This window comes from Ambystoma mexicanum, chromosome 13 (assembly GCF_040938575.1).
Source record: "Ambystoma mexicanum isolate Mex_15411 chromosome 13, UKY_AmexF1_1, whole genome shotgun sequence".
Lineage (NCBI taxonomy): Eukaryota > Metazoa > Chordata > Amphibia > Caudata > Ambystomatidae > Ambystoma > Ambystoma mexicanum.
In genome coordinates, this window is record NC_090938.1 from 725,313,331 (window position 1) to 725,337,231 (window position 23,901).

The 23,901-nt window shown below is 46.7% G+C and overlaps 1 protein-coding gene across 2 annotated transcripts in view; it reads left to right on the forward strand.

Annotated features, from left to right (window-relative positions):
- The window catches only part of LOC138521813 (butyrophilin subfamily 1 member A1-like), a 299,199-nt gene that overhangs the window by 47,567 nt on the left and 227,731 nt on the right, over positions 1-23,901 (forward strand). For both annotated transcript variants that reach the window (XM_069634930.1, XM_069634929.1), the window contains one exon: positions 10,318-10,665. In XM_069634930.1, coding sequence (XP_069491031.1) covers positions 10,318-10,665 — 348 coding nt within the window. The remainder of the gene's footprint in view (positions 1-10,317; positions 10,666-23,901) is intronic.

A 23,901-nucleotide genomic window follows, 5' to 3' on the forward strand; every position in this document is an offset into this window, starting at 1 on the left:
GGTGCTTCCAGAACCGGAGATGGTTCTCCTCTAGTTTCAGAGAGGCAGGAAGGTTGTTCCAGCGGGAGGCCCCAGCCGAAGGAGATCTACCACCAACTTGTTGCTTGGAGAAGCGACTGACCCTGAGGGAGTTGGAGACGGATGAGCGAAGAGCTCGCGAAAGAAGATATTTACGAAGAGAGTAGGTATTGTGGCCCAAGAAGGACTTGTGGACAATGCAGAGGGGTTTGAGCTTAATCCTCGCAGCCACTAGGAGCCAGTGCAGGGATTTCACTGCTGGAGAGATACGATCCCTGGGCTTGAGGCCAAGGACAAGTCTCGCAGCCCTGTTTTGGATGAGCTCCAGAGGGCGGAAAGTAGAGGTAGGCAGATTTAGAAAGAGGCTGTTGCAGTAGTCCAGCCTAGAAAGAACCAGAACCCTGGAGACAGTGAGCTTCTGGTGGAAGGAGAGGAAAGGAAGAATACCTCTGAGGAGGTGCAGCTGGTAGTGTGACTTCTTAGAGACGTCAGAGATGTGAGGAGAAAAGGAGTGTGGAGTTGAAGATGACCGCAAGGTTTTGGGCCTCACAGATGGGAGCAGGAAGAGGGACAAGAGAGGCCGGACAGAGAGAGACAGGAATGGAGGGAGCAGGTGTGCTGATGAGGAGAATCTCAGTCTTACTGGCATTAAGGCAGAGAACATTGGCTCCACACCACTCCTGGATAGCAAACGGACAGTCAGAAATGAGAGAAGAACGGACAGTCAGAAATGAGAGAAGGAGAAGAGGTGGCAGAAGGGAGCCTGAAAATAAGCTGAGTGTCGTTCGCATAGCACTGAAAATTAGGGCAGAGAGCGGCAATGCGGTGGGCAAGAAGTGGCAGGTATTGGTTGAACAGCCAGTGAGAGAGGTTAGACCCCTGGGGAACACCACAGGTAGAGAGAGAAATAGAGGAGAAGAAGGACCCAAGTTGGACCTGGGAGGGTCGATCAGAGAGGAAAGGGGTCAGCCAAGCCTGGGCCTGATCAGGTTATCAAAGAGATGGTTGAGCAGGATGGCATGTTTGACAGTGTCAAAGGCAGAAGAGAGGTCAAGTAAGATGAGGACACAGGGGTATTGGGCTCGAGGTTGTAGAGCAGGTCTTCACGGATGTTCAGGAGAGCAGTTTCCGTGCTTCTGGCAGCTTTGAAGCCAGACTGATGGTCATGGAGACAACCAACGGATTCAGTGTAAAGATTTAGCTGGGAGATGGCCAGATTTTCCAGGAGTTTGCCCTGGAAAGGAGTGATGGAGATTTGGCAATAGTTAGCCGGGCAGGAGGGGTCGGCAGAGGGTTTCTTAGGAAGAGGGTGCCCAAGGGAGTGCTTCAGGGGGAAGGGAAGACTCCAGTGGCAAAGGAATGGTTGCAAAAGTCAGCCAGAGCAGGAGCCAGGGTGTCAATGTGGTCCTTGATGGTTTTGGAGGAACAGGGGAGAACCTGTTTTGACGAGACTTTCATAGATCAGACTTGTCTAGAAACCTTGTCTGGGGAGAACAGGGGCAAAGCAGAGAAGGAGGGAGGAGAGGTGGCCAAAGAGGGGCCAGAGGAAGAGCGAGGAGTAGAAGGGGTAGCTTCCTTTTAAGAAGCTGTCCTCGATAATGGCAAAATTACTGTCATTGTGATGTGCAGGCCCTGATTGATCGGGACCTTTGCATTAGGAGAAGCTACACAGACAGATATTTGGTGTATTTATTTATTCATTGTTTGCTTGTTAGACGCTTATACAGCAAATACTTTCTGTTTCAAAGCACCGACAGGGCAACAGGGAGGGAAAATGGGATTGAAGAACATTAAAATGCACAAATATAAATACAGTGAGGGGGAAGGAACGGACAAACCTACTATGCCTTGTGAGTATTCAGAACGTGCAAGTGCAGCAAGGAAGAGGGCAGTGGGGTAAGTGCAAGGGTGTCCGTGCTCGGGGGTGAGCCACAGATGAAGTGTAATGTAAAGGTAATTGCTATATAGCCTGAGTCACCTTGGGTGGAAAAGTCTGAGGCAACTTGATCAGGGAGACAACTTAACAGCAGACTGTCAATGGCACAAATAACAAGTGAGAGTTAATATAATCTGTTCAGAATAAGAATGTTGATCCTAAAGTGTAGATCCCAAGACAAGCCTCATTACGACCCAGGCGGTAAGGGGTTTACGGCAGCGTAAACAGCGCCGACCCTTACCGCCTGAGTACGAGGTCCCTTAGCGCCATGGCGGATTTAACACCTGCTTTTAGCAGGTGTTAAAATCCATGGCGCTAAGGGACCATGGAGTTAATTACGCCACCGTAATTTACGGTGGCGTAATTAACGCCTTCCCCACTCCCATTATGCCCTATGGGGCAAAAATGGGAATGGGGAAGGGTAAATGGGGATTGGGGACTTACCGCCCCGCCAAGGTCGGAATGGGGCGGTAAGTCCGCCAACCACCATGGCGTAAACATAGTTTACGCCATGGTGGTAAAGTCACGGCCCAGGCGGTAATTTACCGCCTGGGTCGTAATGAGGCCCAGTAATTGAACATTTGTTATTACCACCATTAACGGGTCTGTCAACTGGATACGTTCCCAGCAGGTCCCAAACCACAACCAGACATCATCAAACAAAGGGACATTCTGGACTCCTTACTGTTCGTGATTCCTGAGGAAGGGGTGGGTAAACGGAACTGGAGAGGGCCCCTTTGAAAATCTGCCAGTGGCCTCTAACTCCTCCCCTTGGAGCCAGTACCCTTCAATTAGTGTAGTTGGGTGGAGTGCTATGAATGGCTCACTGTGAAGCAGCATTGGGAAGCACGGCAGTGTTAGCTGTATTTAGTGGTTCTCTAGTTGGAAGAAGGGTGTGAGTAGTACAATCAGTGGGTACAGTGATTTATTACCTGAGCACAATGAGCTGAGGGTCACAGGGCCTTTGAATAGTCAAATTCCTAGCCTCAGGCAAACTCTCAGATTTTCTTTAAGGCCAGTAACAAACACTGTCAATTTCTATATGATTAATGAGGTTGTTAAATTTTTTGACAGAGACATTGTCCTCACCACGTGCCAGAGCACCCTTTTCCCGTCTCTTACTTAGACATGGGGATCACGGCAGCCAAAAAGCTAAGAAATTGGCAAAATCCCATTGCTTTCAATGAGAGCACTATTTCTAGTACCTGGGGTCTATTGTCAATACATTTCCAGACCTGAACAGGACTTCTGCAGACCCAGTCAGGCCACGGGTGATCCACCTTCGCAGAACTCCAATATCTAGCAGGCGCACCCTCCATTGATTGCCATGGAACCAATGGCTCTGTTCCTCTGGGACACAATGGGAGTTGCGCCAAGTTCTGGTCAGATGTGAAAGTAAACGCACCACAGCCATCCCTGCACACCCTAGATACCTCCCTTGCACTTATCTGGGAAGACGCATTGAAGAAATTCACCTTTCCGTTTAGCATCAGCGCTCGCTCAAGCAATGCATTTATACTGCCTTCCAAACTCAATCAGCTCAGAGGATGCAAATTGTGTTGGGCCTAATGGGAACTTCATTAATGTTGCTCACAAACTACCTTGAGGAGCGCATTACACAAGTTAAAAATGGACAGTTGAAATCCCCCATTCCACAGTCCTCCTGTGGGGTTCATCAAGGCTCTATCATCTCCACTTAGCTTTTTAACATTAACGTTACACCTGATTGAGTCCTTCGCTAGCACCTACCACTTGCACAGGAGGACTTGCAAATACTGCAATTCACCCGACTAGTGGGCAGCCCATTCCCATGCTGTCGCCTCCTGCCCACAAAGAATACAGGACTGAACACTAACCTTTGCGTCAACCCACATGACACTAAAATGTATCTGCTTTGGTATCCTATTCCCTAAAACGTATTCCGTTTGCGTGCTCTCCCTCACACCACCACTTCATGGGAGCCCCTAATTACCTAGTACGCATGGTGAAGAACCTAGGCATGTTAGTCAGTGGTCAGCTATCCTGCATACCTCCTGTTACCCAAACGTTGCAAAAACACACATTGAATTCCACGCACTTAACAAAACAAAAAAAGATCACCCATACCTGTAGATTCCGCAAAGAATTGAGATGATGCCGTCCATGGTTATGTCAAGGTGGGATTATTTCAGCCGATTAAACATGGGTTTTGAATAAGGGTCTAATCCATTAACTGCAATTGCTGCAAAACAATCATCCAGGAGGATCTATTATCTCAAACCTTAGTACTCTTACCCCAGCATTGAACATGTATCACTGGCTCCAGATGGAGACGTGAATCCTCTTTGAGACTCTGTGCTTCACTCATGGGAATTTAGCAGCTGCAGGGTATTCTGATCTCAGTTCAAGTGTCATCAGACCTGTCCCAAAGTAGAACCTTCACTTCACTACTCAAAATTTTGTAGTGTGCCGTCTGTACAGGAAAATCGCTATAGAGGTAGGACACTGGTGGTGTACGCCTCTGAAAACTTGAATGCTCTTTCTTAGGGCATTAGACCGGAACCCTCATTCACCAACTTCAAGAGGCTAATAAGAACCTGGCTACTGTCACATACTGACGTTTTCTGAGCATTATCTCCTTATGTCCTGTGAAGAATCTAGCAATATCGTCACTGATTCCCTGGAGGGAGGTTTGTCATACGTGGCCAGGGAATGGCAGAAGCTACCTGAATCTGACCCTGTGAGTGGCTATCTGCTGGAGGACCACATGGGGAAGGACAAACTCCAGGCAGGCAGAAAAATACTTCAGCTATAATTCTTAAAGACACCCATGAACCTTTAGATCATTCCGGTATGTCTTATTGCAATGTAGATGGAGGATTCCCCGGTTTTCATAGCCAACAACCTTCTATGCCGTCCTCCTCCCTTCATAGTACTGAGACAATGAAGAGAGATGGAGTAATGAGGATGATCAGAAGTGGTAAGCCAACGCTGCATTCTACACTTTGGGAAATGCTAACCATTGGTGGGAAGTTTAAAACTGACACAGCTGAGACTGCAGCCGGAACCAACTTGTTCTGATGCTGGTTGAGACGCCGGAGGCGAGCAGACTGCAGGACGTGGCACGGAAACTGATAAGAATGTTGTGCAGACAGACCGAGCCTAGAGGAGGTCACCACTCTATTGCCACAATCAGCTGGAGCCGCCAGGTGCAGAGGAAGGCAAAGCGGCTAACGGGACACTCTGCCAGTCAGTGGGCCCGAGAGCAGAGAAGACAGAAAGACTTGAGGAATGTCGAAGCCGCCAGTGAAGAGCGGTAAACCCAAGGAGAGCGAATGGGATACCGGGCTCTTCAGGGCGAATACCACGTACCGATGACAGTGCGAGAGAGCTTAAGTAAAGGAACTAATTCAAATAAATGTGAACATTAAGAAAGGGTTGGCGACCCAATACTTGAAAGACATTATTTCCTGGATACAAGAGAGAGTGGGTGGAGAGCGGAAACGTCCTGGCAGGACAGTGTACCAGGCAAACAGTGAGTATGGGAATCACACCCATGGGAGGACAGCAAAAGCCCTGTCAGGAAAGCAAACCACGCCGACTGGGATACTGGGCAACTTTATTTGCGTTAGCACCCACCCATTTGGCAGTATTAACGTCGGATCACAGGTTGGGTGCTACACGTTACTCCCCATTCCCCATTGGATCCATTCATGGGGAATTTTTGGCACAATTACAGTGCAGTAATACCACCGGTGGTAATTGCGCCGGTGGTAATTGCACCAAAAAGTGGCATTTTCCTGGCGTGTTTACCCCCAGCTCGGAGCTGGTAGGTAAACACGCCGGGCCTGTGATTGGAGGGAGCGGTAAATGAGGCGGTAACCATGTTTCTGCTGCATTTTAAGGGCTACCGCCCAACTCGTGATGAGGCTCAGTGTGCGAGTCTGGGACCCACACCCAAGTGCGACACCCTGGCAGGAGAATAAGCCAAGGGTATGAAGAGAAGTAAGAGAACTCTGGGGTAAAACCCCACCCTGAAATTGTGGAACAGTGATAACCAGTACAAAAGGGAAGAACCATACCCCTTTTAAGGATATTGAATTAAGTTGTGAATACCCTGGCAGGAAAGTACACCAGCGGTAGTAAAAGGATTGAGAATGCTCAGGGGTCAGAACCTCTCCTTGAAATTGAGACACAGTGATCTTCAATACAAAAGGGAAGAACATACCCCTTTGCAAGATAATTGAGATTCAGAAAATAAGTACAAAGCTGTGAATACCCCGGCAGGAGAGTACACCAGGGGTAGGAAAAGGATTGAGACAGCTCAGAGGTCAAAACCCCTCCTCGAAATTGCAAGACAGTGTCAGTCAAAAGGAGAAAGAAAGAACCGTACCTCCTTTAAGGCCAATGGAGATCCATAGAGTGAGAAACTGAATATGGTTTATAGTGACATTTTCGAACATCACATATTTTTTTTTTTTTTTTTTTAATGGGGGTTTCCCCAAACACCTATTTTTTTATTGACACTTTTTTTTAACTAACGAAACAAAAAAAACATATAAAATAAAAAATAATACATTCTGATTTTTTTTTTTGGCATTTTTGTGTCAACAAAATGGCATGTCGAAAATGTGTTTTCGAAAATATAACTGGACACCACTGAATATATTTAAAATAACTGTGTACTGTAATAAATCCAGTGAGATCATCACTAGAAATTCAGTATGGGCCCCCTCTCCTGTGGCCAAGGAAAGGCAGATGCTACCGGATCCTGACCCTGGAGGTGGTTTCATCTTGGAGGATCACAAGGGAGGTGACTCATTCCAGGGGCCAGTGGGGATCTCCTTATCTCACAATCCCCTATTCCTGAATTGATAATGTCTTATTGTAAAATAGAACAACTTAATGAAACTTTACTCTTGATTCCTTACGGTCCCCTTCCTAGAACATGCCCTGTATTATTTTATGGACTTGGTTGTTCATGCTCTGAATGATTCTTTCCAATTCTATGTATTTGATTGAAAGGTTTGGGTCAGATGGTCTCACATTTTCGGATTCACTTCACTTTGGTGGTTTACTAAATTAAATCTATCATTATATACACTCTTTGTGGACAAAACCGAAATCTTCTACTCTTTTCCCGAACTCTCCTCTGATCTCTCTATCAAAATATCCAACTTTCTCTCTGCCATGAAATTTTGGATGGCTTCACACTCTGATATTAAACTCAACCAAAACAGAGGTGTTCTTCTTCCCTGCCAAATACTATCTCCCATCTCTTCCCCTGCCTATCCAGTTCCCACCTGACACTCTCGCCTATAACTCTGATCTGATCCTCTCTGAGAGCTGAAAATAAGGTATAGTTTCTGAGGATTACTGTTGAAGAGGTCAGATATTTTGAGCTGCTGCTCTTCCATGCAGCTTTGCTGGAAATCCAAAGGAATTTATACTCTGCTATTCTCTGAACGGGCTTCTGCTATGTGGTCTTGTTTTTACAGTCCAAAAATTTGGCGTGAGAATCTGGATTTAATGCTCTGTCATCTACTGCAGGATCCAAATGTACACTTGCCACTAGACATTGGGCCTCATTACGAGGTTGGCGGCCAACCCCATAACACCGAATCCGGCGCCTGACTTCCAGGTACCACGACCGGAACATTACAAGTCCGAGCGGTGCGGGAAGTCGGGCACCGGATTTTGTAAGTCCCCATTCCCATGGAGTCCTATGGGACTCTATGGGAGTGGGGAGACTGAAACAACGGCAACAGTGCCGGTTCTTCCTTGATAACTCTGCCTACCGGGGCTGATTCGCCCGGCATGGTCAGACCTGTCGGGCTCAGCGCCTCCGTCAGGCAAGACTCATAGTGTGGTGGTCCAGAAACAAGGGTGCCGGTGTGCTTTCCGGCACGCTTGTTTCCGGACCTCCACACTTGTAATGAGGCCCATTGCCTTGTGTTAATTGACTCTGGATGAGTAAAACATGATTTCCTGTAGGTATGTGTAGAACTGAGGTGGCAAATTACTTTTTATGCCTGGCTAGTAGTTTGCAACTTGAAATTGTGCTCCCTGGTTTTAACCAGACCAATGAGGAGGCTGTTAAACAAACAAGATCAGTTTGGACAGGATCAGTGCTTAAATCAGTAGAATGTTATGATTCATTTTCTGTGAAGTGAGGGTTTTGGAGCCTTGATCTATCTGTATTTGTCCAATTGGACTTTCAGTTGTGTCATCTGCTTGCATGTTGAAGTATGTCTCCAAGTGATTCACAATGTCTGTGAGTGGCTTGGTGTAGACGTTGAGCAGCCAAGAGGATAAGGAGGAGACTTGGAACTCTACAAAGGAGGGAGATCAATTTAGAGATGAATTGCCCCCATTTGACCCTGGTGCTACGGTTTTGTAGAATGGACTACAGTGCAGTGCCTTTGATAATCAACTGTGATGTGAACCATGTTAGCAGGATGGCATGGCCCACTGTGCTGTAGGTGGGTTGTTGGGACTATTGCCTCTATTTCTAATTGACTTGATTTGCTAGTGTCTTGAAAGAGGACTCTGTGGTTTTCCTATTTCCCTTCTTGGCCCATATCCTGTCTTTTTCTTCCCTTGGCCATGATGTGACTTTGCTGGGCGTTAGCCTGAGAAGCTTTTACAAGTTTTCAAAAGTAAACCGGTATGGTAGCTGTAAGGTTAGGGGGTTATTTCCTTACCGTAAATGGTTTGGCCTCGAGGATTAGAGAGCTTGTTTGGTTACCTTTTAATAGTGTTAGCTGAGATACTTTTAGAAGTTCTGAAAGATAAATGGTTATGATTGTTGTGAGGTTAGAGTTATTTGCTTATGTTAGATGGTTTGGTTTTAAAGATTAAAGAGGGCCTGGGCTCATGTAGGGTGCTAGGGATTGAAGTCACAGCGGGTCAGCAGTAGCACAGTGAGGAAGGAATTAATATGGACATGAGGGAGTATTATAACGGCTAGACAAAGTTTGATACGGACACCAGGGAGAAAAATCAAAGTGGAGTCCTTAAATAGATGTCAGAAAGCAATATCACAGTGCAGCAGCATTTAATGTGGACACCAGGGAGTAACAATTACTTTGATCCAGGGAGTAGTAAAGCAGGAGCCCAACAATTCACATGGACACCAGAGGACAATATCACAGAAGGACAGTTAATGAGTAGTCCCTTCTCCCTTTCCATGGCGGCCATTGCTGCGACGGAACTGCACCGGGAACAGTGTTCCCAGCACCAGCGAGGGACGAAGGAGAGCAAGGTGGGTGGGTGTTGTGGAAATTTGGGTTGGTGGTGGTGGGAAGGCAGGTGCATTTACCTCAGTACCACCGGGGAAGATGGTGGCCTCCCGCTTCCGAGGATGCTCAGAGAGGGGGTTTTACTGTGTGGTAAAATCCCTGTTCTGAGCCTCTTGATTGGCTGGGAGGAAGCCACCCTACCCTACCCCGCCCCAGCCGTGCACTAATAATGGATGTCAGGGAGCAGTATCTCATTGAGGCAACAATATGGCTACTGGGGAGCAGTGGAACAGCAATTAATCTGGATACCAGGGAGCAGTATCACAGTGGGACAACAGTTATTGAAGGGTAATAGTAACAATGGATGGCAGGGAACAGTGGCGATAGTTGGTTGTAGCTCCTTAGTTGAGTGAATATCTTCTTAAATTCTGGAAACAGTGAGGGGGGAAGGCTCAGGGCAGCGGTGCACAGGCAAACGTGCACCATCAATTGCCCTTCACCACCTGTGTGGGGAAGCCTACTTTGAGGAGCCCCAACCTAATGGCAGGGTCATATGACTTGGGCTTGCATTTGGGAGCGAGATCCCGGTTCCACAGTGTTGCTGGCAGGGGAATGGGAGCCAGTGGAGGGCAGGTGATAAGGCTGGGCTCCAGGCTAACATATTTGGCTTCAAATGCACAGGATAAATAGTGCAAAAGTGTGCAGGAGTGCATGGAGTGCCTCTTTCCTGTGGGAAGGTTAATGCTTGGCTCAAAAGATGCTGGAGAGATGGCTTAACCCATGGGGGGGTCACCTGACCCAGGCTTCTAAATGTGAACTGGATACCACGACAGGGGGCTGCTGGGAGGGAATGGGAGTCAGTGGTGGGCAGGAGAAAGGACTGGGATTTTGGTGCCTGAGAATGCGAGCACAATACCTGGCGGTGGAACCCTACCTAGCATGGGAAGGCCCATGTTTTTTCAATTCATATGCTAGGTTCTGCCATGATATTCCAGTTTCTAGCACCAGTTTTCTGGAGACCGTTTTGAAAGTAGAAAATGCCTAAAATATTCGTAACATTGAGGATGTTCTTCTTGATGCACAAATTGTCCATAGTGCAACATATTTGATATCAACAAGTGTAATTTCCCTTTTTTTTATCAGCGAGTATTTCCGTCATTGGCCCAGCTCAGCCCCTGGTCGTCTTTCCTGGAGAGGATGCTCTGTTGCTGTGTCACCTCTCGCCCCAAATCAATGCTGAAAACATGACGATGAGGTGGTATAAAGGTCATTATTATGACGCCGTTCACGTACGTCGCAACGGACAGGACTGGAACGAAGAGAAGATGGCCGCCTACAGAAGGAGAACGGAGCTCATTAAAGGTGGCATCAGCGTTGGCGATTTGTCCTTGATAATACACAACGTCAGTTCTTCTGACAGCGGCCAATACTCATGCTTGCTTGACGCAGGACCCTTTTATAAAGAGGCCAAGATGGAACTGAAGGTGACAGGTCAGTGGCTTTTACACTCTGAATACAAAATTGTCCTGGAATTCACTCCAACTTGCAATCGTACTTAAACTACTGCGTGTATTCCTCTACATACTGGTTCACACTTCTATAATTTCAGATTATAATCAAGAGATAACTGACTGCTGCAGAGGCAATTCCTGATTGAACCAAAGGATAGAGTCTAGGAAAGGTTGTTTGCCTCATGGCAGGCCTGTGAAACGTCAATTTTAATGCAACATGATTGCCATGGGGAGCGGAAGCAAATGCCTCGATCTTATTTTAAAATAATCTAAAAATTCTGTTTCTGTTTGATATACTAGGTAGGCAATGCTAGTTTGAACCAGTGGCGGCTTTCTTTTTTAAGTGGAGGGGCATACATATTTCTCCCAGTTATGCTACAGCAACCGAGTTAGCGAGGGAGCCCGCACCAATCAAGGGGGTTTGGGCAAGTTTTTCCAAACAGTTTGCAATTGGTTTTGTAGGGTAACTCAATGAAGAAATCCAACAGTGCAGAGGAGCATTTCTCCAACACATTTTCATGATGCCTTTTCCAACAATATGTGCCAGTATAACACATTTTCACATTGGCTGTGCCCATACCTTTCCATGCCGACTGCACCATTATACCCTAGTGTTCCCATATAAGAACATACTCATGTTTGCTTTGCGCATAATGCCAGTAATGATGCTGTCCATGTTTTTTCTGCCAATATATGACAGTATCCCCATGTAAGAACATACTCCTGTTGGCTTTACCATGAAAAATGTATGCCACAGTATGAAAACATGTCCAAATTGGCTGCAGTAAAATGCCAGTCGAGCTACATAGTAACACTTATAACACTTGCTTTATCAAAGATGGCCAATACAAAATGTCATACCGCAATAAGAAATGGCTAGATTGGTTGCATAAAAATGCCAGTCTTGCTTCATAATAACACTTATCAGGCTTGCCTTACCAAAGATGCCCAATACAAAATGCCATACAACAATACGAAATGGCTAGACTGGCTGCATTAAAATGCCAGTCTAGATACATAATAACACTGTGTTTGCTTTATCATCCATGCCCAGTAAAAAATGCAATGCCTGCTCCATGGTGCACCAGTGTCTTGCACTTGGACACAATCACATTAATGATGAATGTGGTTATGCTTAAGTGCGAGGCGCTGTGGGGCCCAGTCGGAAGATGCATGTCAGGCACTGGGGTCCCAAGGTACACCCATGGCATTTTTTACTGGGCATAGGTAAAAACTGGCATGACCGTCTGTGAGGCCCCGAGCTCCTCAAGGAACACATGAATTGTGTGCGTGCAAGGTGCTGGAGGTTGGAGGGGGCTGTCATGGCATCTTTTACTGGGCATCTATCAGATGGTCATTAATAAATCGCATTCCTTCCCCCATTGCCCTCCAGTGCCTCACATGCACAGATCATCAATTATGTGTGCATGCGAGGCGCTGCAGGGCTTAGGGGTCATGTATGACATTGCATGTGAGGCGCTAGGAATCCCAGGGGACTGGGCTGGCATTCTTTACTGGGCATACTGTGAGAAACCTGAAGGTGTCTCCCTAGCTAGTCCCCGGGGATCTGTCACCCAGGTGGCCAGGACATGGCCATCGCTATTGGATCCAGTTCCTGTGGGTGGACAAATGAGGGAGGATCACCTGGATGGAGGGTCCTTGGGGAGTGGGACACCGACGGGTGAGACGTGGTATCCTCCTCCTTCTTTCAACACCTTTTCCCCAGCCTACCATGTAGGATATTCCAAAACACTGCCCCACCCCCTTTTACACGCTAACACTTTGCACTACACGAAAGACAACAGACTAACACCAGGGCCGTTTACCTGACGTGTCCCAATACCAGGACCAGGCAAAGTCAGGCAATTGACCTGAATCACACAAACCTGACAGCTCTTTTCCTTCCCCACAGGGATAAAAGGTGGAGCTCAAGAGCACAGGATGAGCAAGGCAGACCGCACAACGAGACACCTATCCAGGCCCGGCAGTTCAAGAGGAGGAGAAAGACGGCAAACATCGAGAGGCGACGAGGAGAGACACAACCTTGCCATCCTTGACAAAACCCAGCGAAAACTTCTGCAGAAGGAATTGTAAGACCGAGGACAATAGCCCAAGTGTCCTGCAGCAGATGTCAACGGTACACAGAGCGTATCAACGCTGATGAGCTGGAGCGAGGGAGACTCCTGCTTCCATGGTACCAGCCTTGACTCCAGTTAAGAGGAAAGCCAAGTGGTTCATCACAGCCGGTGAGTCGAAAGTGGAACCGATAAGAGCCGGGCTCTGGTGAATGAAAGTGGAAAAGTGAAAATTGAATTGAAATTTTATTTATATCATGCTCATACACAGATGTTTCAGAGCACGGAAAAAGTCAAAGAACTGTAAAATTGTGAGGGGGAGACCAGCTGCCGAAGGGGACCAGCACCACGTGGGTGCAGCTTTGAGAAACGCTTGTCGATCCCTGTTTGAGTGAAACTACAGATTGCAGAAGGCCATAGGAGAGCCATTAAGATGGGTCAAAGTGGTCATACAGGAAATCAAGCAAAATCCCCCTACAGTCGAAAGCCTTTGACCTAAGAACTGTAGAGGAATAAGGGAAGTGAATCACGCTTCGTGAGAAAGCAAGGGAAGTGAATCCCACAAACATTGAAGCAAATGTGAATGTGAAGTTGGGGAGTGAACCCGGAAGAGGGATGCTGACGAGGAGTGGGCAAAGTCTAAAGTCCCAAGAAATGGTGTGTTGACAAAGGTGAACCCGACCGAGGGATGTCCACTGGAACTGTTTAAAAGACATTAAGAATGCTGGAAAAGCCATAGTGAACCTGGTGGAGGGAGTCTGAAAGCAAAGAGGGATCTGCGCCCGGAAGAGGGGAACCCATCACCTAAGGTGTTCGTAGAACAGAACGTTTGTGTTTGTTTGTTGAGAGCATCAGCCTTGAAGGCAAGAGACCTTTATTGAAAAGAGACTTAACCATCGAAGAACCTGATAGCTGATATGGAACTGTTAGCTCGTGCTGGAGAAGGGGGGAAGGGAGACCTCAAAGCAATCACATCCTGACTTATTATTTGAACACTGTTTCCTTTGTTTTGATACCCTATCCCACACTCTTTCTGTGATTAGTTGTAAGGATTTGGCAATAGCCTTTTCTTAGTAAAGGCCCTTGTATTTTGACACAACGCCACTAGGAATGCCTCAATTTTCATTTGATGGTCGCCGCTTGTTCCCTTCTTAGATTTAGGTTTACGTTAGGCGTTTTTCCACACAGCATTGATTGTTCAATAAACACCCTTGAACTGTGATCATGTCTGTCTATCTTTACTGTTGCTACCATGAGTTCCTTACATATGGTGTCAGTAGTGGGATCTGACTCAATTGAAACTAATTGGGGAACCCTACAATTTCAAAAACATAGTCAAAGAGCCTCTAGCTCTTCCATCGCCACAAAGGAATCAATAGGGTTTGACATCTGTAGCAATAGGGAAGCTACCATTCCATGTGGGAAGAGAGGAATGATTACTACAGACTTGGTTTTGATACCCCCTCTAGTGTGTTACATTCGATTAGCCCCAGAATCTGGCCTAGCGTTGAGTCTTCGCAGGCATTATTGATCCTGACTTTAGGGGAGATGTGAAGGTTCTCTTACAAAACCATGGTGAGATCCCTTTTGAGGTGCGTTGGGGAGACCATATTGCCCAGGGGATTTTGGAAAGAGCTCTATTTCCTCAGTTTAAAGAAAGTGAACCAGATAAAACAGAATGAGGTAACTTAGTCTTTGGGGAAGCTGATGAGTCAATTGACGTCTAAGCAAGGGAGGGAGAGGAACCCACCATCTATTCAGTCTTGGCCTTCGCCCAGCGAAATGATCCAGTTCTCACTGAAGGATTTTTACAAGCATGACCAGGAGAAGAATTCTTAGAGAAAGGGAGTCCTTTTTTCTTTATAAAACAAGGACTGCTTTATAGAAAAGAAACCTCCCCAGAGGGTATGGTAAAAACACAATTGGTGATACCCAAAAGAAGCCATCGAAAGGTTGTTATGGAAATCACACATTCCCATTTTACTGGGGGGCATTTAGGACACTCTAAAACCCAGGCACACATTAGTGGAAGGTTTTACTGGCCAGGCATCCACGCTGATGTAAAAATATTCATCCAAACGTGCGAAATTTGTCAAAAGACCAGCATGCACATCTCATCACCTGATCCTCTGAATCCGTTGCTGATTATAGAAGTTGCCTTTTCCAGAATTGGTATGGACATTATTGGACCACTAGAAACCTCCCAGATTGGGCAATTAATATGTCCTTGTGATCGTGGATTATGCAACCCAATATCCCGAGGCATTCCCAATGCAAAATAATACCACCCAGCAGATCCTTAAACATCTTCTACCGTATTTCTCCAGGGTTGGTTTCCCCAAGCAAATACTAAAGGACCAGGGCTCGAATTTTATGAGTAAACTTATGGACGAAGTCAAAGAGTTACTTCACATTACCACCTTGCAAACCTCTGTGCGCCATCCCCAAACCGATGGCCTGGTAGAAAGATTCAATGAGAACTTAAAACAAATTCTCCGAATACTAGTAGAGAAGGATGGGAAAGACTGGGACCGCATGATCCCATGGGCACTATTTGCAGTGAGGAAAACTCCCCAAGCCTCCATAGGTTTCGCTCCCTTTGAATTGCTCTATGGAAGAGAACCGAGAGATGTCTTCGACGTGCTCTGGGAAACCTGGGAAGAATGAGAGGAGGCCCCTATTCCTATCTCAAAAATCGCCACCCGAATGCGAGAACATATGAAGTTGGTCTGAGACATGTCAAAGGCTCAAAGCCAACAAAAGGCCACTTATGATAAGAAAGGGAGTTTAAGATCATTATCTATAGGAGAGGAAGTACTAATCCTCTTACCAACCTCAGAGAACAAACTGGTCTCCAAATAGCACGGTCCTTTTGAAATAGTAGAAAGAACAGGAACCTGTACATATCGAGTAGCTCAACCGGGTAGGAAACAGGAAATCCAATTATATCATGTAAATCTCTTGAAAGAGTGGAACGAGAACCCGTCAGCCAACCATGCCAAAGTACTAGCCTGTCTGGTTCCTGAAGACATAGATAAGTTTGATTTAATTCCTTCTGAATTATCTACTCAACACCAACAAGACTTAAAGGATGTACATTTCCTGATGTATTTTCGGAATAAGCAGGGAGAGTGAAGAATACATACCACTATATCAGAACACCTGAGAGTAAAGTGGTACACTTAAAACCATATTGACTCCCAGAAGCCTGTAAGCAAATAGTGATCGAGGAAGTCAGAAAAATGTTGAAAGCCAACATTATTGAGCCATCCTCAAGCCCATGGTCCTCTCCTATTGTGCTGGTCACTAAACCTGACTGTTCCTGGAGATTCTGTATTGACTTCTGTCAAGTTAATGCCATATCGGACTTTGATGCCTATCCCATGCCACGCATTGACGACTTAATTGATAAACTCAGAGCAGTCACCTTTATATCTACCCTAGATTTTAGCAAGGGCTACTGGCAAGTTCTTGTCTATGGACCAGATAAGGAAAAGACTGTTTTCAACGCTGTTAGGATTATTCCAATTTAAAGTCTTACCTTTCGGTCTATACAGTGCACCAGCCACTTTCCAACCCCTCATGGATAAAATCCTTCAACCGTATTCGGATTGCTGTGGAGCTTATATTGACAATATCGTAATTTATAGCAAGACTTGGGAGGACCACCTCTTCCATCTTTATACCATTATGAAAGTCCTCAGAAACGCTGGTTTTACTGCTAATCCAGCTAAGTGCAGACTGGCCCAATCAGCCGTAAAATATCTTGGCTTCTTCGTAGGCAACGGAAACGTACAACCACAACATGAGATGGTAAAAGCTGTCTTAGATACACCAACTCCCAAAACTCAAAGAGATCTTAGAGCTTTTCTCAGGTTAATAGGGTACTACAAAGATTTATCCTTAACTTTTCGGACAAAACAGCCCAGCTGACAGATAAACTTAAGAATGCCGAACTCCAGAAACTTCATTGCAATGACGAGGATGAGATATGTTATAACACCTTGAAGCAAACGCTGTGTCAGAACCCAATCCTAAAGTTAGTCAACTTCTTTAAGGAGTTTGTCTTACAGACAGATTCCTCCCTTACAGGTTTAGGAACCGTCCTATCCCAGGTTTACAATGGATTAGAACATTCCAAAATTACTACATGTTGGAACTAGAGGCCCTAGCCATCAAGTGGGCCATTATCCATTTTAGATATTACCTATTAAGATGAAAGTTCACACTCGTTACAGACCACTCACCCCTGGTGTGGATTAGCCAATGCAAAGAATCCAACCCTAGGGTCATGCAATGGTTTCTAGACCTACAATCCTATTGTTTCACTGTTGAACACCGAAAAGGAAAAGACCAGGGAAATGTAGATTTTTCTTTCCCGGTGCCCCTGCGAGACAAATATGGCTACATCGCATGGAGGACGGGTATGTGAGAAACCTAAAGGTGTCTCCCTAGCTAGTCCCCAGAGATCTGTCACCCAGATGGCCAGGACGCGGCCATCGCTATTGGATCCAGTTCATGGGGGTGGACCAGTGAGTGAGGATCACCTGGATGGGGGGCCTTGGGGATTTGGACACCGACGGACAAAACTTGGTATCCACCTCCTTCTTTCAACACCTTTTCTCCAGCCTACCACGTAGGATATTCCAAAACACTGCCCTCCCCTTTTCCACACAAACACTTTTGCACAACACGAAAAACAACGGACTAACTCTAGGGCCGTTTACCTGACGTGTCCCAATACCAGAGCCAGGCAAAGTCGGGCAATTGACCCCAATCACACACACCTGACGGCCCTTTCCCTTCCCCACAGGGATAAAAGGTGGAGCACAAGAGCACAGGACGAGCAAGGCAGACCGCATGATGAGACAGCTATCCAGGCCCGGCAGTTCAAGAGGAGGCGAAAGGCAGCAAACATCGAGAGGCCAATGAGAAGAGACACAAACTTGCCCTTCTCGACAAAACCCTGCGAAACCTCCGCAGAAGGAATTGTAAGACTGAGGACAATAGCTCAAGTGTCCTGCAGCAGATGTCAACGGTACACAGAGCTTATCAACGGTGATGAGCCGGAGCGAAGGACACTCCTGCTTCCATGGTACTAGCCTTGACTCCAGTTAAGAGGAAAGCCAAGCGGTTCATCACAGCCGGTGAGTCGAAAGGGGAACCGATGAGAGCCATGCTGTGGGGAACGAAAGTGGCAAAGTGAGAAAAGTTTGAAGAATTGTAACATTGTAAAGGGGAGACCAGCTGCAGAAGGGTACCAGTACAACATGGGTGCTGCTCCGAGAAACGCCTGTCAATCCCTGTTTGAGTGAAACTACAAATTGCAGAAGGCCGTAGGAGAGCCGTCAAGATAGGTCAAAGTGGTCATACAGGAAATCAACCAAAATCCTCCTACAGTCGAAAGTCTTTGACCTAAGAACTGTAGAGGACGTAAGGGAAGTGAATCCCGCAAACATTTAAGCAAATGTGAATGTGAGTTGGCAGGAGTGAACCCGGAGGAGAGATGCTAACGAGGAGGGGGCAAAGTCTAAAGTCCCAAGAAACAGTGTGTTGACAAAGGTAAACCCGGCCTAGGGATGTCCACTGGGACTGTTTAAAAGACATTAAGATTGGTGAATGCTGGGAAAGCCATAGTGAACTCGGTGGAGGGAGGCTGAAAGCAAAGAGCGGTCTGCACCTGGAAGAGGAGGACCCAGAGGTGAAGCCATCACCTAAAGTGTTCGTAGAACAGAACTTTTGTGTTTGAGAGACATTTATTGAAAAGAGACTTAACCATCGAAGAACCTGATAGCTGATACAGAACTTTTAGCTCATGCTGGGAAGGCTCGAGCGTGTGCTGTGCGCCAAAGTACCACCTTGTCCTGTGCTAAAAACGTGGGGAAGGGAGACCTGAAGGCAATCACATCCTGACTTATTATTTGAACACTGTTTTGTTTGTTTTGATACCCTAACCCACACTCTTTCTGTGATTAGTTGTAAGGATTTGGCAATAGGTTTTTTTCTTAGTATATGCCCTTTTATTTTGACACAACACGACTAGGACTGCCTTATTTTTCATTTGATGGTTGGCGCTTGCACCCATCTTAGATTTAGGTTTAGGTATGGCGTTTTTCCACCCTGCATTTATTGTTAAATAAACATCCTTGAACTGTGATCACTTGTGTCTGTCTTTACTGTTGCCACCATGAGTTCCTTGCAATACCCAGTAAAAAATGCCTTGCCTGCCCCCTGGGCCCCACAGCCTGACACGCACACGATGAATGCGATTGTGTGTATTCGAGGCGCTGGGGGCACAGGGGTCAGGCGTGGTATTTTGTACTGGACATCCATCATAGATGGGCAGTAGAAAAATGTCATGCCTGACCCCTGGGTCCTCGGCTCCTTACACACGCACACAATCAATGTGGTTATGTATGTATTCCAGGCACTGGGGGCTCAGGGTGTGGGCATGGTATTTTTTACTGGACATTTATCATAGATGTCCAGTAAAAAAAATACCATACCTGTCCCCTGGCTCAACGGCTCCCAAAACATACACACAATCAACGTTATTGTGTATGTGTGTGAGGTACTGGGGGGGCCCAGGGTGCAGGTATGGTATTTTTTACTAGAGCAATTAGGAGAGCTGATTTTGGCTGGTGCGGAGGGCGATTGTGCAACAAAGGCATTTTTAAAATCTCTTTCTCTTTCTCTCTCCCTCTTTCTTTCTCTCTCTCTCTCTTTCTCCTTCTTTCTCTCTCTCTCTCCACTCTCGCTAGAAGCAATGGTTAAAGGTACATGAAGAGAGAGAAAGGGGGTTACGGCTTTCTCTTCATTGGGCTCTGAGTAGCATTTTCAGTATTTTCCCGGGCCCACCCCAACATCGTAGCATCACCTGGCACATGGCCTGCATTCTAAGGAGTACCGGAACCAAGCCGGATTTCATGGATACAGGGTATTCTAGCTTGACTCTTGCTCCAGGGGTATAAGCAGATTTCATTGCCCAAGACTTATAATTTTGTTATATTGTTATTTTTTATTTCCAATTAGTTTTACTGCAAATGTATGCAGGGGTGGGTTAGGTTAATAATAAAGGCGTGGGAGGCGCTGCAGGGGAACCCTCCCCACCTATATTGGTGGAGCAATGTCCTAAAAGAAAAAAATGACGAAATTGTGTTTGATAAAGAAATCTTGATGGAATCACAAAGATTCCAGGCACTATTATGACATTCAGGTGAGGGGGACACATGTGATCAGCGCCACACTATGGTACTCTGGGAAATGTAGGCCACGTACTGTGCACTGTCTCTTACCACTTCAGGGACCAGCACAGTGTTCCTCTCCCGCCTAAGTTAGCGCTGTGTTGAGGTCAGGCATTGGATCCAACACATTTAATGCAATGACTTCAGTGCCTAACCCTGACGGGGTCACCGACCAAGACTTGACCCCATTGCAATAAGCACCCCACGTACAACCAAGCATTGTTTTTCACATTTTATTCATGTGACCATGATGGATAAAGTGCTAGAATGGAGGCAGGGAAAGTAAGGGAAAGATGCATGTTAAGAGGGACGGTAAAAATGTTAGCTAGAAGACCGATACATTAAGGGGTAACTTTGAAGTGAGGAGGTAGGCTTTTATTTTGGTTTTGAACAAATCCATGTGAACTGCTTCTCTGATGTTCGGGGGAAGATAATTCCATGCAAGTGGAGCAAGAAGAGATTGCGGAAGCAAGAGGATGCACAGTGAGGGTGAGGTGCCACAACCGTAGTCGAGGAGGAAGAGCAGAGATTACGAGAAGGCTTGTAGAGTTGGATAGATGAGGATGGATACAGTGGCGCGCTACGATGGATAGGTTTGTGAACCAGGAGAAGAAATGTAAATCTGTCCCTGTTTTGCAACGTCAGAGGGAGGGAGTTCAGAGTCCTGGTAGCGAAGTTAATGTTCCTGTTGAGAGGACAGAAAGCATACTTGGCGAGACCAACGTGGTTTCTGGCATAGTAGTTCAGATTAGAGAAGACATGAGTGGTTAAGAGATGCTTGGTGGTGTTGAAAGGAAGGAAGTGCCTGATTTTCGTAATGTTTAGGATGCTGAGGCGAGCCGCTGTTGCAGTTTTGGAAATTAAAGTAGAAAAGGTGTGAAAAGGGTCATAGATGACACTGAGGTTTTGTCAAGACTTGCTGCTTGCGTGGAGTAGGTATACCTCCGTCCCCAAGCAACTAACACTGATCTACAATGATCTACGCTGTTTGGAGATTAGGGCCACAGGTGGCAGGAACAGGAACCCAGGTCCTCCAAGTGGCTGCTGTAAGGAAATTCACAGGTTAAGTGAATAGCAGGGCAGACATTGCATTTAACCAATATTAGGTAAGAAGCAGAGGGCACCTACCAGGATGTATTCTGCAGGAGTGGAAATGGGAGGAGAAGCGGGGTAGAGTGTTCAGGAGTAGACCTGTTCCCTCAGCAAGCCCAGAGCAAGAGACAGGGGTCAACTTGAACAGTCGACAGTCACTGGGGGGCTCACTGGAAGCACCTGTAGAAGCAAGACAAAGTTCAGGCGAGAGACTAGTTGTTTCTCCAAAGGCCAGGAAGAATCAAACATGTGGTTCAATTTGGAGTCTGTGCGACAAAACTGAAAGGGAAGTCCAAGATCAATCCGTGTATCCAGTCCGTAGTCTGTAACCAGAAGAAGGCTGCATTCCGTTATGAAGTGCCAGCGGGAAAAGACAAAGGAATCCAAATTACGAGGTCCGTGGTCGACAGGGTGATATAATCAGAGGTTCAAGGTAACGAAACGCCAAACTGCTGCTGCAAACAGCTGAGAAGCACTGTGTGACGGGGGAAACTAAGTTTTAAGTTTGTTTCCATAGACACCCGGATCACGTGATTACGATCGTGCGCGACACGTGTCAGGATGTTTTGAAATGCTGTGAGGACGTGTTACCGTGGTAACAGTGTCACGTGAACGCTGCAAATGTTTCTTTCTACTCCAAGATCGTAAATACCAGGAAGTGCGCTGTTTCATATGTCTATACAAGCGCTAAGGTAATAGGCATTTACTGGACATGGATGATAACTTTTTCTGGCGGTGCTGTAGGAGAACGGTCTGTCTACTCCTGAAAGGGATGTGTGAAATGTTGGTTCTAGTAGTTTGAGAGGGGATGTGCATGTCAGGTTTCTACCTGAAGAAGAGTAGTGGAGAGTGTCAGGTGGGAGCTAAATAGGCATGGGAAGAGATGAGAGAGAGTATTTGCCAGGGAAGAAGAGCACCTCTATTTTGGTAGGGTTTAACCTCAGAGTGAAAAGCCATCCAATATTTAATGGCAGAGAGACAGTTGGACATTATAGTAGATCAGACGAGAGTTCAGGAAAAGAGAAGATGATTTGGGTGTTGTCCTCAAAGAGTTGGTACGAGAACCCAAAGTAGGAGATTAGTGCCCCAAGAGCAAAGGTGTAGAATGTAAAGAGGATTTGGCCCAAGACAGAGCTTTGTAAAGCACCAACAGTTAAGATGAGTGTGTTGAGAGGTGTTGTTGGTCCAAGAGATGGAGAATTGGTGCCAGGTAGCATTCAATCCATACAAGGGCTCGATTGTGAATCTCAAGAAGAGAGTATTAAGGTGATCAGAGTGATTTGGCCTCATTACGAGGTTGGAGATAATGGAAAAACGATGCCGGTAAAGGATTACCGGCATCGCTTACCGCTCCGGTATACTATTACCCGGCAACCTGCTATTAGCGGCACCCTAAATAACGGTGCCTCTAATAGCGGCATAGGCGCATACACGGGCCCCTTCAGAGAGCAAATACCGGCATGCCGGTAATGGGAGGACATCACAACCCATGCAGACATGCAAATACCGGCATCCAGAAGCCGGTAATCACGGGCTGCATGATGCCGGCTATACAGGCATCGCAGACCACCCGCAAACAGCAATCAGCAATCAAGCCAACTGGCACAGGTGCACACAATCACCACAGGTGGAGTCAATGGAGGCTGGGCAAGTTTTAAATGAGCACACCCACATACCACACCCCTTCCTACACCAAAATGCTACCATTAGCTGTTGCAATCATGGCGCTGGAGGACATGCCTATACTGCTACAACTACAGCACCAACACCAACTCCAACAACAACTACAGCAGCAACACCAGGCAGCATTGAGGAGACGCAGGAGGAGGAGGAGGAGGAGGGTGAGACAGGCCCAGCAATTACCACCAGCGCAGCTAGCAGTGCCTCGTAGGCAGCCACCAATCCCTCGCATCAGACCCAGGCCATTCAACCTAACCCCTGAGCAGATCCACACCCTGTAACGGTTGGACTGGGACACCATCACCAACATAGTGGACATGATACACAACAACATTGCCAGCCTCATAGAAATACGCACTGCCATCCCCCCGCTACTAAAAGTGGTGTCTGTGCTCCACTTCCTGGCCACAGGCACCTATCAACACACAGTGGGTCAGCTGCATGGCATTTCACAACTACTATTTTCATGCATGTTGAACCAAGTGCTGGATGCCCTCCTGAAGCACGCAAGCACCCACATATCCCTACCACGGTCTACCCGACACCAAAGTAGGCTTCCATGCACTGGCAGGCATGCCCAATTGTGTTGGTGCCTTGGACTGCACCCATGTGGAATTGGTAGTCCCCCATGCCATAGAGGCGCTGTACCGCAATCGCAAGCAATACTACTCCATCAATGTGCAAATGGTATGTGACTCCAGGAAGATCATCACACATTGCTGCGCCCGATTTCCCGGATCAACACATGATGCCATGGTGCTGCGCAACTCCACGCTACCCTGTCACATGGAGCGACATGCTGAACCACATGCCTGGCTGCTTGGTGAGCTGCCCAACTGGCCCATGGCAGTGCTTTGGGGTACTGATGTGTAGGGATGCATACTCCACCTGGGTAGGAAAGGGGGGATGCATACTCCACATGGGTGGGAAAGGTGGGGGATGCATTCTCCACCTGGGTGGCATTTGTCGGTGATTGGAGAATGCATGCAGAGCTAAACACTCCTGACCTGAACCTCCCAAACAGAACATGACACATCACTGGCACAAATTTTACCATTTATGCATATCAAAGACAACAAGTAAGAGGCACGACCAGGCCACCATAGGTATGTCAAGCAATGCATG